The sequence below is a fragment of the Candoia aspera genome, chromosome 2 (genome assembly GCF_035149785.1).
Source record: "Candoia aspera isolate rCanAsp1 chromosome 2, rCanAsp1.hap2, whole genome shotgun sequence".
NCBI lineage: Eukaryota > Metazoa > Chordata > Lepidosauria > Squamata > Boidae > Candoia > Candoia aspera.
In genome coordinates this window covers 90755980-90772306 of record NC_086154.1, presented here as the reverse complement: position 1 = coordinate 90772306, position 16327 = coordinate 90755980, and the positions used below count along the sequence as shown (strand labels likewise).

Sequence of the window (16327 nt, the reverse complement as noted above, 5' to 3'; positions counted from 1 at the left end):
TGGCTTGATTCCCCTTCTAAGTAGCAAATTATTAATTTTCAGAATGTAGAGACATTCTCCTCCCTGTCATTACCAAAGAACTGAAGGAACTGCTGGATCCAAAGGAAGAAATGCAGAACACTGTGGAACAAGTGAAAAAATATTGCATTGAATTACTCAACAGCATCTTAGAAGTTCTCAGCTGTCAAGATGCAGTAAGTATCAATAAGCACCACGGTTATACAGCTGATTCCAGTTTATTAAGTTTGTGCTGATTAAGTTGTTCCAGTTAATTACAACCCAAAGAATCAATCTAGATTCACATAAACTATGGTTTGGAAAACAGAAATATATTGCAGACGTGCTACATCCTTTTGGCTAAAGTTAAAAATAATCTCTAGCATTACACACAGAACAACTGCCCTGTTTCTCTTTTATGTCAGCTGTTGGTTGAACGTGGCAGTGGAGGCAAATCTGAATTATAGTCACTTCCATGTTTTCAGAAATGAGGAACATGGTGCCAGAGGTGTCTTTAGGGGTTCAAGAGGGGCAAATAATAAAACAGCATTGTGCCAAATGAATGTAAGCTCCTTCCCTTTTCTTCACGCATCTGATGTCTCGTGCATGTACGAAAGGGGCAGAGCTTGTATCATGCAACATTGTTTTTGTCAGTTTTACGAAAATGCTGAATCCTTCAGATGTCTCCAGCCATTAATTTTGCTTGACATGATGCTAGATATAATCTGATGCATGCAACATGTATTGGGTAGTAATTCATTCAGATTGCAGATTCCCTCTTGCAGTCTCCATGGTTACATGTCAGCCATTTTTAAAACATTTTTTCTTTTGATAACTGCAGCATGGAAGACATGCAACATCTATTGGTGATCCACTGGCTAGGGATTTCATATCACTGAAATAGGATCTTATTTTTGACTGACATACCAATAATTTTATTCTCTGAAAGATGTTTCATGTATTCTTTAGCTTTATTTTTTAAATAGCACTTCTTCTGAGATTATTTCAGCATCTTCCATAAGACTTACTCACTTTCATTTTTTGTACTGAGCAGATGAGTGGTTGAGTTTTGGATCACTTTGAATCAAGTCAGACCATGTTAAGGAAAATGATTTATTCGTTACATATATACCCTGCTGCAAGCCTGCAGGACTCCTGGCAGCTTTAAGAGTTTGTAAATTGTTAGAACATTTACAGTACAATAAAAGTAATGGAAACTATCAACTAAAAAAAAAATATCCCAAACCAGGTGTCACTTTTTTAATGTATTGCTAAACTTGATATTTTGAAGTGGCACTAAATGAGACAGTCACTTGGATGAAGTGTTAAACATGGACTTAGTCAAATAGAAATATGGGCCTCTTCAATATTGATGGAGCTAATCAGAGGAGCATTCACTCAGAGTAATAAACCAAAGGCTGGTGCTATGCACACGAGCAAAAGGGGCTCTGAATGAAGACTCTGATTTGCACTCCTTTGCCACTCTTACTACCACATGGCCAGAGAAAATGATCAAAGATTCAGTTCCATTTTTGCATGATTCCTGGTGTGTTGGTACATGTCAAAGACTTGTCATTTAAAATAAACTTTAGTCATTTGCAAAGCAAGCCAATTTTATGCTGTGGTTTTTGAGACTGGCTTGTTCACTTAACTGGAATTTATTTCAAACAATGATCTGGGGTCTCACATGACTAATCCAGAATCTGCAAAGGTGTAATAGAATCCTGATTTATTTCTCATCCTGGTCAAGGAGAAAAGAAGGTTAAGCAGAATGCACTGCATGGAAAGAAAAGAAATACTGTAGAACTGTGAGCAAAATCTTCATTTTCTCAGTTTTCAATCAGATTTGGGGGTTAATTAACTCAGATGTTTAATGTAATTAATGACTGCAGATTAACATAATTTATTACTTCTGCCCATGTTTTAATATAACTGCTTTGTTAGTGCAGTTTGATTAAATGCTTTGCCACATTTAGTACACTGCCTTTATAAAAAAGGAGATACCCTGTTCACGACCTAGCCCTGCAAAGGTTTAATTTGACAATCTCACTGTATTCCCAGAAGATAGTTCCTAAATAAGTGTGAATGGATTGTAATCATTTGCTCTGGGCCTTGGCTGTTCAGCCAGATGATATGCCCATCACCTTTGAGAAAAATAATAAGAATGCTTGATTTTACATGGCCCTTTTCTCTTTCTACCACCCACCATAAATTTCTGCAGCTGGGTTTATTATTTAGGGTTATAAATTAATCTGTTACATTAGCAACAAACTTTATTTGAATTGTGTGGCTGTCATACCCTCTTGACACTTCAAGTATAGTTCTTGAAGATAATTATAGAGTAAACATGTTACAGATCCTATAATGCAGTTTGATGTTTTGTCTCTTTTCTATTATATAGTTTTCACCACATAGGATTCTGACAATGTTTGTGCTAATCCTTAGTTGGCTATAGCTTTCAGTGAGGAAAAAGTCATATTAAAGCTTATCCTGTTTTCCTTTTGACTTTTTAAGTCTTAAATTTACTTATTGTCCTCATCTGCTTTGAAAAGACAGTTTCCTCTAAAATTACATACTGTTGCAAATTACAAACACTAAATTCTAAAATTCAGTTTTACAATTTACTTCAGTGTATTATTCCTTCCTTTCAGCAATTTCTTTGTTTCATGTTTTCAAAAAAAGTACATGTGACCTCTAATCCTTTCCATAGTAATACCAACTAACTTCGTTCTTCATACAGCAAAAAGTAAATGCATGGTTCATTTTGCAGAACTTTTGTCCCAGAAGCAAAATACTGTGTTTCTTCCACTAGAAAAGGGTTTATATTCATTTTCAGGAAGGCATCTTACAATAGTAAACTGAACAACATATATACTTCCACATTATTATTGCTGAAGCAGTGATGAAACAGGACTTGTTTTTGTCAGAAATGGCATTCTTCCTAAGTTCATTTTGGGGATAAACAAGTATAATTGAACATCTCACTGCCACTATCCCTAAATGATACATTTAATATTTGTACTCCTATTACATCTTCTCCAGGGAGTGTATATATCTCAGGGGTGTGTGTGTTTTATACATATATTACTTATCACCCTTTCCTTTCCTTTCCTTTCCTTTCCTTTCCTTTCCTTTCCTTTCCTTTCCTTTCCTTTCCTTTCCTTTCCTTTCCTTTCCTTTCCTTTCCTTTCCTTTCCCTCTTTTTACACCTCCAACTACCTCTTTTCTCTGATACTGTCTCCTTCCCTCCCACTCCCTCCCTCCCTCCATTCTGTAACAGTTATCTGGCTGCTGTCAATATAATAAAGTGGACACCTATTTCGTTACTTGTGTTAGTAGAATGCAAGTAATGTATCATTTCACCATAAGAAGTATGCAAGATTATGGTTTAATAGACATAATGAAAAAGGAAGGAGGTAACAAGAATAAAAATAAATTTAACACAACATTAAGTAGCAATAGAATGGAATGGTTTGGACACAGTGGAGCCCAATGACAATTAGCCCAGTCCATTAAGGCTGACAGAGGAGGCCTTGCTATCTTATCTTCTACTCTGATACAGCCAATGACAGACTACCAACAGAAGCAATTTGGTTAGTCATCCTAACAAATATAGCCAGATGGATGGATGGATGGATGGATGGATGGTCGGTCATTGATGAAGTTATAACTGTGAGGAGAAGATCTAAATAAGAATTGGTGGACTACCAAATCTGGGCTGCAGAAATCCAGTTGATCACTAGATGTGAGGAAAGATACTGTACATATCTTTGTTGCCCTTGGCAGCCACCTGTTTTTTTTTTTTTCCTGTCCAAAATGGTAGCCCTAGAATTAACTCCATTTCAGCTGAAAGTGCTGCCTCACTTTTCCACCAGTGGCAACCAAATGAAAAAGGAACTGAATGTAGCAGTGTCAGGAGGGCTAGTGACAAATGGCAAGTGGTTCCACAAAGGCCACTTAAATATTTGCCAAATGTGATGTGTCAAGATATAATTATGAAGAGGTCTGATGTGGATACAGTGACCTGCCTAATAGGCTGCAGCACTTTTTTAAATGTCAAGAGAAGCAACATACGCATATCGTAATCGCAAATGTGCTTTTTCATGAAGCTTTGTCTGTACAGAAGAACAAATGTATAATTGTCTATATGCTTAATGTTACTTAAATCACAGATTCCTGAATATCAACACAAACACAGTGTTTCTTTAGACATACTCCCAGGGACATGTATTTGCTTCTTCATGGATCATCTCTAAAGAGAAAGGACTTCATCCATTCCTTCCTCTTTTCTCTTCTGTGAAGCAACGAATAGTGCTCTGTTGTGCTAGCTCTGTTTGGTTCCTTTCCAAAACTAAAAACCTGGACCTGAAATCCATATCTTTGTTTTTATTTTGTTTTGTTCTTTTCAAAGCTGACTTGTAAATACTTCAAGCTGGGCCTCTTTTGAGAAAATGTAAACTTTAACCTAATTAGCCAGCAACTCCTTTGAGGAGTTCTTTTGGGAAGAGTCTGGCATCTAATTAGAAAGCTCTCAAGAGGCCTTGGACTTAGAGTTATTTGTTAGACTTATCAAGGCAGAGGGAGTGGATGGGAGGGAGAGAGGAGGACAATCTCTTAGGAAAACTCTGTCAGAACCCAGCAGCAATACATGACATGCCCTCTGCAAATGCCAGATCTGCCAAGAGGAACTGGGAAATCTGCCAAACAGCCAGATGCTGCTTTTGGAAAGAGCTGTACCCTACTGTGGCATCTGGCACTATAACAGTTGATCAAAGAAAAAAAGATGAAGTTTAGAAGGCTTAGGGAAATAAAAGTAGGTGTAAGGCCATTATCTGTAAGTTTTAATATCCTCATGAAAGTGCAAGTGTCAAGAGCATTATGTATTTATGTTTAATTAAGCTAGGCAAAGCATTTGTTCAAGATTTTAGGTGGCACTGAAGCAGGAAAGCCAGTATTTAACGCAGGCTGGGTTTATGAAGGGTCTGCAACACAGAGACCACCGATGTCAAGGTACTTATTGCAAGTTAAATCAACACTCTCTCAAACCCAAGCATCCCCACAAAAGTAGATGCTTCAAAAAGTGGCCCAATTTTATATAATGTATTGTTCCTATGTGAGATTTTATGAGGTTGCTTAAAATTCATAGGATTTTGGCAAACAAGAAAAAAAAATGTGGAACCTTGCAAAATTGTGTAATGGTTCCTACAGGCTAAAGAGCTGCTTGTCCTACACTAACCTATATCCCTATTTCCATTATTTTAGCCTTCTGAGTAGTGTGAACCCCCTCACCATAGTTTATGGCATAGCACAGTGTATGATTCTGGACACTGTAGATTATAAACAGTTAAAATGAGCCAATGTGAATGAGTGCAGCCAGAGGGAAGAATCATAAGCATCACTTAATTGGATTTGACTGTGAATGTATCCCTACTAATTAGCTTAGAAGGGGAGAGTAACAAAGTCTGAAACAATGGTATAATTAGAGAAGCAAGAAACTGCTGTATGGACTGAAGTAAACTGAGGCATAAACCCAGTAAAACAAGGTTAGGTATTATTTTCTTCAAGACTTTCAGAGTATCAAATCCATTCCTTACCAGAAAAGAAAAGGGCTGCCTAATTTGAGAGATCCTCATCGTCATTCTGGGCACATAAGATCACCTTTCCCAGCAAGACAATGACCTCCTATGCTGCTCTATGAGGGGGTGCAGCATCAGCAATGAAAGCTTGAGCAGGCTATTGCTCAACTCCCCTAATGCTTAGAGAATCCTACTTCCAGAAGTATGAGAAAAAACACCAATCACTTCTGCTTCCACTCTAGTTACTTACTTAACCCACTTGAAACCACTCTAAAGCAGAGTGTGCTGAAAGGTATTCCATACAGATAACACAGACTGCTATATTATGAAGGTACTCTAATCCATAAAAGAGACCTTTAAGCAATGCAAAAGCACCGGTGGTGCATTAAATATGAACCCAATGTATAATAACATGCAAGAGAGTTATTCTCTTAATACGCTGGGTATGGTATCCATTAACAAGTATGTTAATTCTGCAGCTTTTTTGTTCTTACTGCATCCTAGTCTTTCGTCTTAATTACAGTGACTTTAATACAGATGGAGTATCCATGGAGATAGAGATGCACTTTTGCTAGGACTTTTGCCAATTCTTGAAGATAAAAATTGCATGTGCTTTTGATATAACACCCAAGATGAGGACTAATATCCTCATATTAATACTAATAATGGTATACTAATACCCATGGTGTGATATTTCAGTCCTTATTTGGACCCAACATCTGAAGCAGATATTTGGCATTTGAGTCATGGACATTTCTCTCAGCTCCAAATCTGGGAGGGCTTGAATCATTCCTCAGATGGCCAGAAATGTTCCAGATTGGGTGGCAGATTAGACTCAGTATCTATGGGTTTTTAAAACCCTGAGACATGACCAGTTTCATTGTGACTAGTAGGTGGCAGTGAAAGTGATGGGGGTCTATCACCAGGTAAACACATTGTGCCAAACCATAGCTTATTTAATCATGGTCAGTAAAGCTATTAACCATAGTTTATGAATCACACTGGATAGGTTCATGTCACACACAAACTAAACACATCGTGTTATAGACTTAGTGCAATGTGCAAACTCAGCCTAGGTTTGTTTGTTTACACCATTTAAGAAAGAATGCACTGCCTTTCAGAACAGGTTTTTTCAGGACAAGGTAAAATCAGTATAATAAAAGTATTTTAAAGTCAGTACGTTAAAAGTTTAAACTGGGAACAACAGGATAAAATGAACTCTAAAAAAGTCAAACCAAATGAAAATGAACAAAACAAAGCAAAAAACAATCGGTAACTCCTAAGTATATTCAAACAGTCATTAAAGTAACTGCCCCTAGTCAGCTGAAATTCTTGATTATGCTTCCTTTTTTCCTACTAGGAATACCTATGATTTCATTATGTTATGGCATTGGAAGACAGAATCATCCTTTCAGGAGTCTTTAAATACCTGTGATAAGGAAAATATTCATTTTTGAGGTGTGCTTTTCCCCTAATGAAAGACTGAGTTGTCAATTCTTTTTAAAATCAACCTCTCCTGTAGAACAAACACAGTGAGTAGTTGAAGCCAAAGGTGACATTAGAATAAATGGGGAGACATGCATGAGAAATAGCAGCATGTCTGAAGAGATTGAAAAGTTGGCAATTTTCTTCCAGCAGTGCTATCAACTGGTAAAAAGAAGCCAATGAGTCACTGTTTAACAGTGAAAAAGATTGCTATATAAAATCAAGAAGGGGATTTTCCCCTTTTGGACATGTAACATCTTTGCAAGGCCACTGAATGGGCATTTGAGTGCACTCTTGGAGATAATCCTGGAGTTTACTATTGCCAGAATTCAGTGATATATATTTGACTATGCAGGGCTGCATGCAGATGATATGGGAGCATGTGTTGTATCTTTGAATACTCCCCTAAAAAACCAAAATCTATAACAACAGCAACAAAAACCTCCTTGAAGGGAGAATATGTCAAGGAGATGATTATGTTGACCCAGTCTTCTTTTAAACAATGTCTTGTCTTTGGAGATTTTTCTGGCTATCTTGAGGACCAATTTGCATTACTATGTAAGGTAGCAGTGATTGGATGATTAGTTTTCTTCCATGCTGCTAGGTACTATGTTCCTACGATAAGGATTAAGGCTGCCCATTTATTTTATTTGTAGATTATTTATTTATTATCTTGAAAATAATTGTATTTTTTTACAGGTGTCAACCTATCAGCACGTACAAGAAATAATGATTCAGTTGCTGCGCACCATTAACAGGACTGTCATTAGAATGGGAAGAGATGACTTCTTAATCGTGAGTCATTCATTTTGTAAATGTACTTGACTACCAGGGCTTGGGATATGATGTGCACAGAAGCATCACCAATGAGAGGTGCAAAGCAGTCAGGTGGAGAAAGGTTCAACTTCCGAGGCAGGCCCTTTGGTGGCCATCCACCATCCACTGGAAGAAGAGGCTGTGAATAAAGTTTCCTTATTTTGGCATTTGTAAACTGGGCCCAAGCTTACCTTCTCCCTCCAAAGCTAGCATTACTGCAGGTAGAAGAAGGAAAAGAGGAGACAGGGAGTCCCATTTATGCCCTATTCAGTTAGTTGTAGTTACGATTGGATTTGGTTCATCTTCCCTGTTTGTGTTTTTCAGAATGAAAGTTACAAAATAAATAATAGCCAAACTTATTTGGAAGAAGAAAGCAATTTAAATCAATTTAACAAATCCATCTCAAAGTATCTATTGGCTCCAATAGCTAGATGACTTCATCTATTTTACAACGTAAGAAATAATTGTAGGGCCAATAATCAGTGTTGAGATATCTATGTCAAAAGAAGGCCTTGGGATCTGGGCAGATCCTCATTCTTGGTTTCTTCACCTGTCAGAAAGCTGAAACCAATCCTAGCAGCACAGTGTAGCTGACAAATCAGGAGCCACTTGGATAAGGTTGTCATCAAGTGTTGATAACCAATCATTTTATGGAAGCAGGAGATACCAAGTTTTGAAGATAGTAATTTTGAGCAAGCTTGATACTTTAAAACACAAAAGTATCGCTGGAACAAAAGGTATTCCATTTTTCCTCCTCTTCTTTCTATGTAACATCTCTAGAGATAACTGTAGCGTCAAGATCTTCAAGTACAGAAAACGACCCATCTGACAGTTTAAAAGACAGTGTACTTTCAGATTGTCAGTTTGTAAATATACAGTAGACACCTTAAAATGTCTGCTATAAACGGGATCTCAGTTGATATTGACTTATCTGTGAATATTGTTTTTCATAAGAGCTATTTTAATTCGTTCTGAATACAATTCCATTTACATACCCTTTTATTTATTTTTGGCAGCCTATTGTGACCATGGCTACCAAACTATTGTCTTTGTCTCGTGGCATCATCATATGTCAGTGTGATTCCAACTGAGTTAATGTCTGCTTTTCATTGTGTGTTAGATTTCAAGCAGTGCATAACATATATTATTAATGTAATAACATGTATTATTAATGTAATCTGTGAGTGTTTCTGTAAAAAGGGTCTTTGAATAGAAACTGTCAAACCTCACCTTTGTTTTCCTTCACTGGATTATTAAATTGCCTTAATATCTACATAGTTTAAAGCTTTTTCATGCAAGTTGATCAAATTTCTGAAGGACAATTCAAACCCTTTCTGACCATGGTATAAAACTGCAGAATCTCTGACCTTGAGAAATGTTCCAGATGGTGGCCAAGTCTTTCTAAAATGCCACTTGTTTGGTTACCTGTGGAGAATAAGAAGTTCCTCTGAGGTGGCTTGGCAATATTTCATATTAAAGTGGAAAATAATACCCTCACCCTTTGATATACAGGTAATTGGTGTGCAGGCAGGCAAGTTAGCAAAATGTTTGATAATCTATTATTTTTGTGGATTTATTTTAAAGTTCAGGGTTTCAGTCTTCATAAGTAACAATACCATACTGCTAATACAGTATTTTAGTATCAAGTGTAGAGCCATGGTTATTTGAATGTACTTTGCAAAGCACAAATCTGCTAACCAAAGAGACAGAGTTGGACTCAAGACGAGTAGCTAATATTTGGTGGGGGAATGACTCAGGAGAATTGTGAAGGCGAATTTGTTGAACTTTGGCCAAAGCTATTATATATCCTTGAATAATGTCCACAGCTGCACTTTAGAGATCTGTTTGAGGCCTCCCCTTCTTTCCACTGGAGGAGTCTGTGCCTTCATGAAATAAAAGAGGTACTATAAATAAATAAATGATGTTCATCCAAGGTGTCTAGTGGTTGCTTCTTGTAGATCAGATGGTCCAGGCAGCTTGCTTTTCTAGGTCATGATATTCTTGGCTTAAGCTGCATTTTGCTCTCATTTGCAGTTTTGAGTTGTCACCACCACTTAGCATTCCACTGGTACTAGGAAAGGTGTCGTCAACATTGTATTGGATACACTTTCCATGAATGTCATTTTTCATCTTGGTGCACATTTGCTTACATATTCTTTTAATGGAATCTTTTCCAACTTGTTGCCTCTGCATTTAACTACTAGTGTCATCAGCTCAAGTTAGGATAGCCCCAAAATCCTATTGCTTGGGATAATGGAAATTGTAATTTAATGAATCTGGAGACCACTAAATCAAAGACAACTGTCTTAAACTATTCATTAGGTATGTAACATTGTGGTTAATGCTTCTTTTAGTAATCTTTATCTACTTTCAATTGCTTCTGTTTTCATAATTTTTAGAACCTCAATCAAATAACATCTTATCTGTGTGACATTCAGGGCCTTCTACTTAAACATGGTCTTACAAATTGGATAATGCTTCACCTTTCCCATTTATCCAAGGTGGAAATGGCTAACTTTGATTAATTGATCTCATTTCTTTATATCATATTTATAATATGAAGATTGACTTTGATGCCTTTTTCCATAGCCTCAGTTGTCTTAGATCTACTTTATTACTTGCATGAAGGATTTATTTCTGCCTTTGAGAATGATGCATTGGCCTGTACACATCTAATCACAATGGCTCATCTGTGTGTCAGAGAAATGCAAATGCTATCTGAAGAGATCCTGGCCCTTTGCAGTCTAGGAGAATCTCCCACCATCCAGTGTTTGATACACATGAGTTTCATTGCCAGGTGATAAAAGCTGCCCGTGAGAACAAACCTACGACATCCAGCATGCTTTGTGGTGGGAGGATAGTATACATGACACCAGGATAGTGCAGTTTGGTCTAGTGGCTAAGGCAATGGGCTAGAATCCAGGAGTCTGTGAGTTCTAGTCCTGCCTGAGGCATGAAAGTCGGCTGGGTGACCTTGGGCCAGTCACTCTCTCAGCCCAAGCTGTTGTGGGGAAAAGAGGAGGAGGAAGGAGCATTAGGTATGTTTGCCGCCTTGAGTTGTTGATAAAGATAATAAAGGCAGGATAGAACACAAATAAATAAATAAATTTCTTTGGGTACATAAGGGGAATTTCTTACACATTAATATATTATTATTCACGTAAACAATATAAGTTAGTATTGCTGCTTGAGATATATATAATAATAATATTAGTAATAGCAAAAAGGTACAAATGCAGAATTGGGGCAGGTCACTGTTAGCAGCTTAACAAATGAAGACAAATTTGTTGTCCAGTTGGGATCAGCTGTTGGCTGAATGGTTGAGTCAAGAACTTGCAATGGCATACTCGGAGTACATTGCCATGGCTTGTCACCTGGCTGGACTCTCCCTAAATTTGGCCATGCCTGAAAATATCTAGGGTTGATTGGAAAGAGCAAAATTCAGGAATGAAAATCTGCATGTTGTATGACTGTTTCTAAAATAAGTTGTTCTGCTATGAAGTCAGTGCTAATGCAACTCAGAATTTGCTGAGAAGGACATTAATAAGGACTCTTGTTGGATCACTTCGTTGCTTTATGCCAATGGTAATCGTGCCTCAGATGCTGACAAATAAACTCTGCTGAATAATAGACTTTCACTTATTTTATGCACTGCAATGTCATGGGATAGCCAACAATGTACAAATTATCTCAGGAAAACAAATATACCCCAGCTGCTTATCAGTTTTAGTAAATAATGAAAGTAGAACATCTGTAGCTATAATTCTCTGAGACTTGAAGCTGGTAGGATAAGAAAACAGTAGTTCCTTTCTTTTGTAGAAGTCTGCTCACTTGCCATTTGTATTATAATTTTTTCCCCAAAGAGTATGCACACACTTCATACTTTTTAAGGAACTCTTAAAACAAATGCAGCAATAACATAATTTCCATTCTTTTGCTCTAATGTCTTGCATGGATTGCACCAACTTTACATTTTTAACTTTTTGCAACAGATCTTAAGTTTACATTTGTGACTGTGTGTACGCTTCTTTACTCGAAGATAAGTGCTAAGTGCTTGGGTAGGAAGGCGAACACTTAACGAAAATTGTATTTGGACAGTTTGGCTAGATGCTCCTATACGGACAGCAGATTATTGGAATCTGCCTTACAAGAATTGCAAGTTTAAAAGACTGTAAAGCACTTGTAATTTTTGAACACTATGGCAGTGGGAGATCATTTCCATGAAACTGTATATTTGTAAATCGTATCATATTTTAAACTCAAATAATTTTTAAAAATCTACTTGTGTTCATAATAAGTATAATTGTGCAGTAGGAGACAGGGCAGTCTTAACTATGTCTTCTTAAATGCAGCCCCACTGAACTCAATGGCATTTACTCTCATCAATGGTCAGGTCAGAGTGCACATTTGTCTGGAGTTTTTCTTTGCTGTTGATCATATTCTGCTTTCTGATCTGAGTTCCCTTTTCTCTAACAAAAAGCTGCTTGAGCCTGTTTATTTGCTGCTTGAGCCTGTTTATTTGCTGCTGCTCCTTCAAGAAAAAACAAGCAAAGAAACTAGGATTAAAAACAAACTCTCATCACAGCTGCTTGGTCCAGATGGTCACTGAACAGGCAGTGAAAGGCAGGAGGACTGACTCTTGATGCAGATCTGTAGGCAGGTGGCCAGGTGGCCATGGTCTAGTGATTCAGTTTCCTGCATGAGGATTTCCAACACTATGGAATAAAAGGGGAAATTCTGAAAACCTTAGTCCCCTTGCACCTAAAGGATGCTATCCTGAAACTGAATTTTCATAATGTTTAGCAAAACTGGTTTTAGGTTTCAGGAAATCATTGAAGAGGTAAGGAGAAAGACTTGTTAGGAAAGCAGCTGTTTAATCACTCTCCCTGGTTTGAATAATTGCCTTAACTTCAATCACCATAAACATAGCTATTAAATTATTGAGTCCTGAGACAGAAGAAAATATGTCAATTTATTGCAAAAGAGATATGCCAGTAAAAGAATCTAGAAATATACAAAACATTATATTTGATTAATACAGTTCATCAGGAAAGTAATTTATATTAGAGACTGCTGCCTATTTACCAAGAGTTGTGGCTGTGGCTGTGGGTAAAGGAATAGGTATTTATTGTACCATGGGAATACATAATCATTTTATTGAAGATGTGGTTTCAAGAAGACTGTATGTTTTATTCTTATAGTTTTCTTCCTAAAAAATAATTTTCTCTGCAGAGCAAAGTAATTTCAAGTACAATAATTTCAGAATATGCAGTATGTGCTATACAATATTTTACAAATGTTTCTCACCTCATTACTTTTTTTCCTATATGTTCATAGCACACCATATATATTTGTTGTATACAGCTACTGTTATTGAAAGCTATTCCTGGGTAGTAGGTTTATGCAGCCCTACTGTTAAGGTCTTCTGGATGTGGACTGGCATCATCCACAGCATTGCCTTCTTTGCTAATAGTGCTTTTTAAAATAAAAGATCCTTCTATGAACCTATGTTTCAATACTGAGAGATAAACCTGATGTGAACGGCTCTTAACTTGTGTTTATCAAAGATCTACATAAAAAGGGAGCCTCATCTTTTCCCTTCCTAAGATTTCTTCTTACAGACTGCACACACTAATGTACGTAGGAATTGCCCTGCTGGATCACATTAGATCAGTCTTTTCAAGCATTTTATGTCAGTTTTGACAGCAAGTTTTTTTTTTTTTTTTTTTTAGAAATGCCTAAGCAAGGTATGAAGTGTTGGGCCTGGCTCATTAACAGCTGGCTTTCATGCCCATCTTTCCAAATGTTGATCAAAGGAAAGAAAGAGGTAGACTTTTCTCTCCCACTGCTGAAAGAGATGGCTGTTTCAAAACTGACTGCATTGAACAAAAGAACTGCACACATTTCTTTCTTTCTTTTTCTTTTTTGCTTACATTCTCTTTAACCTATAGGATAAGACTAGATCCAGCAAAGAAATCCAAATTCAGATTACATGGTTGCCTTATCTTCGTTAGGATGCCAATATTCACTTTTATGGACAGAAGGACAGACAGTAAGAACTGGTCATTCATGGATTGTAATTTGCAGCTGAATGCCAGTCATGATAATGTACATTGTTGAAAATTACAGGATTTCTTTCATCTAGTTCTCAATTATTAGGATTTGGACCTGTGAAAAATGGCCCATTGTTTCAATAAGTACAGTTGTGGTAAAATGCTGGAAAGCATGCCCTTGGGTAATGTTTGATATCTGTAGGCCATGTTTATGGATGCCCAGGTGGGTTAACTAGAGGCACATTGATAATGTGAATCTCATAGCTCATTTTGGAGCTTGTATTTGATGTAACTGTCTAGTCCTTTAAAAACATTACTTTCATTTCACATATAATTTCATGATAAGCAGGTAAAAATAACTGATTAAATTTTGAAATTATTTAGTCCAACTATATGGAAACAACATTTTGATTTGAATTTTCATTTAAAACATTTTGATTTAAATTTTGATTTAAATTTAAGCTCATGGTGTGAGCTAAGAAATACATCTCATAAAAACTAAAGTTTTTTTTTTTTGGTCTCATTTAAAATTGTTAGCATTTGTTGATAATCTGTTATAACATAAATATGAAGAATTTGAACTTTTTTTTTTTTGCTCTCAGATGGTCATACAGTTTATACAGTATACTGTTCCTAACTAGCTATAATAATAAACTGAAGCTATTTTTCAATTTACATAGAAATATGTAATGACCCATTCCTTCCCTTATTCTTAGCATTTGTTTTTCATGGTGTTCCACCCCCACCCCCAAATGTTTCCAATGTTGACCTTATTGGATTAGATCTACCAAAAATGTATATTGTAGAAGGAACCCCTTTCTATGAACTGGAGGTTTTGATCTCACAGATTTTTCAACTGGATGAAAAGATAAGGAGCCATATTTGCCAATTCTACCCTCTTCCAGATCATGATTTCTGAAGAAATCTCTTGAGGAGATAAGGGAAGTCCTGTGTAGCCTAGAATAGAAAGGTTGTTAAAAAAAAAAGAAAGAATCCCACCCTTCCACCAAGAGGTGAATCCTGGGTAGAATGCTTTGGGATACTCTAATCAGCAGAATAAATTTCTGAATACAAACCAGGATTTCTGGATTTAATCCAAACACATGAAAGGCCTCCATGCCAATTCCAGCACCTCTTAATGATGTAGAAACAACCTTGCAAAGAAAAAAGGCAGAATATGTCTATCTTTATGTTTTTTCTTTTAACAGACTGTAATAGCCACTCTATATTGCTATATATTTAATGAATGAATCAAAATTCAATACTATATTATTCTGTGTCTGTTGATTTCAGTTTTTGATTTCTGCTTGAAGTACTGACTTTTATTTGACTATAATTCATGAGGTTGATCTTTTCTCCTTTAAAATGCAAGACTTCTAAGCAAGAAACAAATTGGTTTAGATTCTCTGATGTAAAGAAAGTTTTCAAAACCTGTTCTTCTATAGTGGCTGAGCTCTTTGTTGTATGGAAAATTACCTCAGATCAAAGAAATTTTCCCTTGAGTAATTATTTTCTCCAAGAATCACCCTCAAAGTTTCATATGGTCTGGGATTCCTCTCTTAAAAATGAACTTTATAAATCAAGCATACCTTTTGTTGTTGTTGTTTTTCCTTGTGAGATATACTACACTTATTTCAGGGTAAGGGTTTTGTTTTTTAAAAAAAATCATAATTCTTAATAGTTCAAACCTTTTTGTTTTTGTTTTAAAAGGAGTGTTATGTTTAAGATGGATTCCTACAGTTATATAGGGTTTTCACCCCAAAGCCAATAAAATTTATCTCTAATAAAATTTTGTACCTACAGCTGGGGAAAAGGTTATTTCTCAACATTTTAACATATTTGCTGTCTCAACACTTTTGCTGCTAGCTTTGATTATTTAAAACAAATACATTATGAAAAAATGTTAGGTGCACTTTGGTACAATCAATACAGAACTGCTATAAAGTAATTTGTCATGGAACAAAGCTATAAAAAATAACTATAACCAGAAATCTGTCAGCTCCAGAAAATCCTGAATCAAGTTAGCAAAACAAGTTCCTACTTTCATCATACTCATTTTATGTTCAGATGACAGAATTGCTAGGTAAAGAAGTTATGGAGAGAAGGAAAGGTGGGGTTTTATTTTATTGGCCTGCTTGCCCAACATTTCAGAACAGTTTAATCTTAATTCCAAGTGAGTTGGTTTTCTCAACACTTTGTCTGAGTTTTGACTTTTTAGATCGAGCTCTATATGCATTTTAGAAAAGGCATTATTTCTAACCAGATTCCCCCACCCCAATGCTTTACACCTGGTTCATATTGCATCCAAATCATGTTTTATTTTCCTGAATGGACTTCATGCTGTAATGTTTCCCTCACTTTCTAGCTGCCATTATTTTTGTATCCCAACATTAATAATCA

General features: G+C 36.3%; 1 protein-coding gene across 1 annotated transcript in view; it reads left to right on the top strand.

Moving 5' to 3' along the window:
* DOCK2 (dedicator of cytokinesis 2) overlaps nt 1-16327 on the top strand; it is a 289582-nt gene that overhangs the window by 81507 nt on the left and 191748 nt on the right. The window contains exons 26-27 of the mRNA XM_063292441.1: nt 43-194; nt 7758-7853. Of these exons, the coding sequence (XP_063148511.1) occupies nt 43-194; nt 7758-7853 (248 nt within the window). The remainder of the gene's footprint in view (nt 1-42; nt 195-7757; nt 7854-16327) is intronic.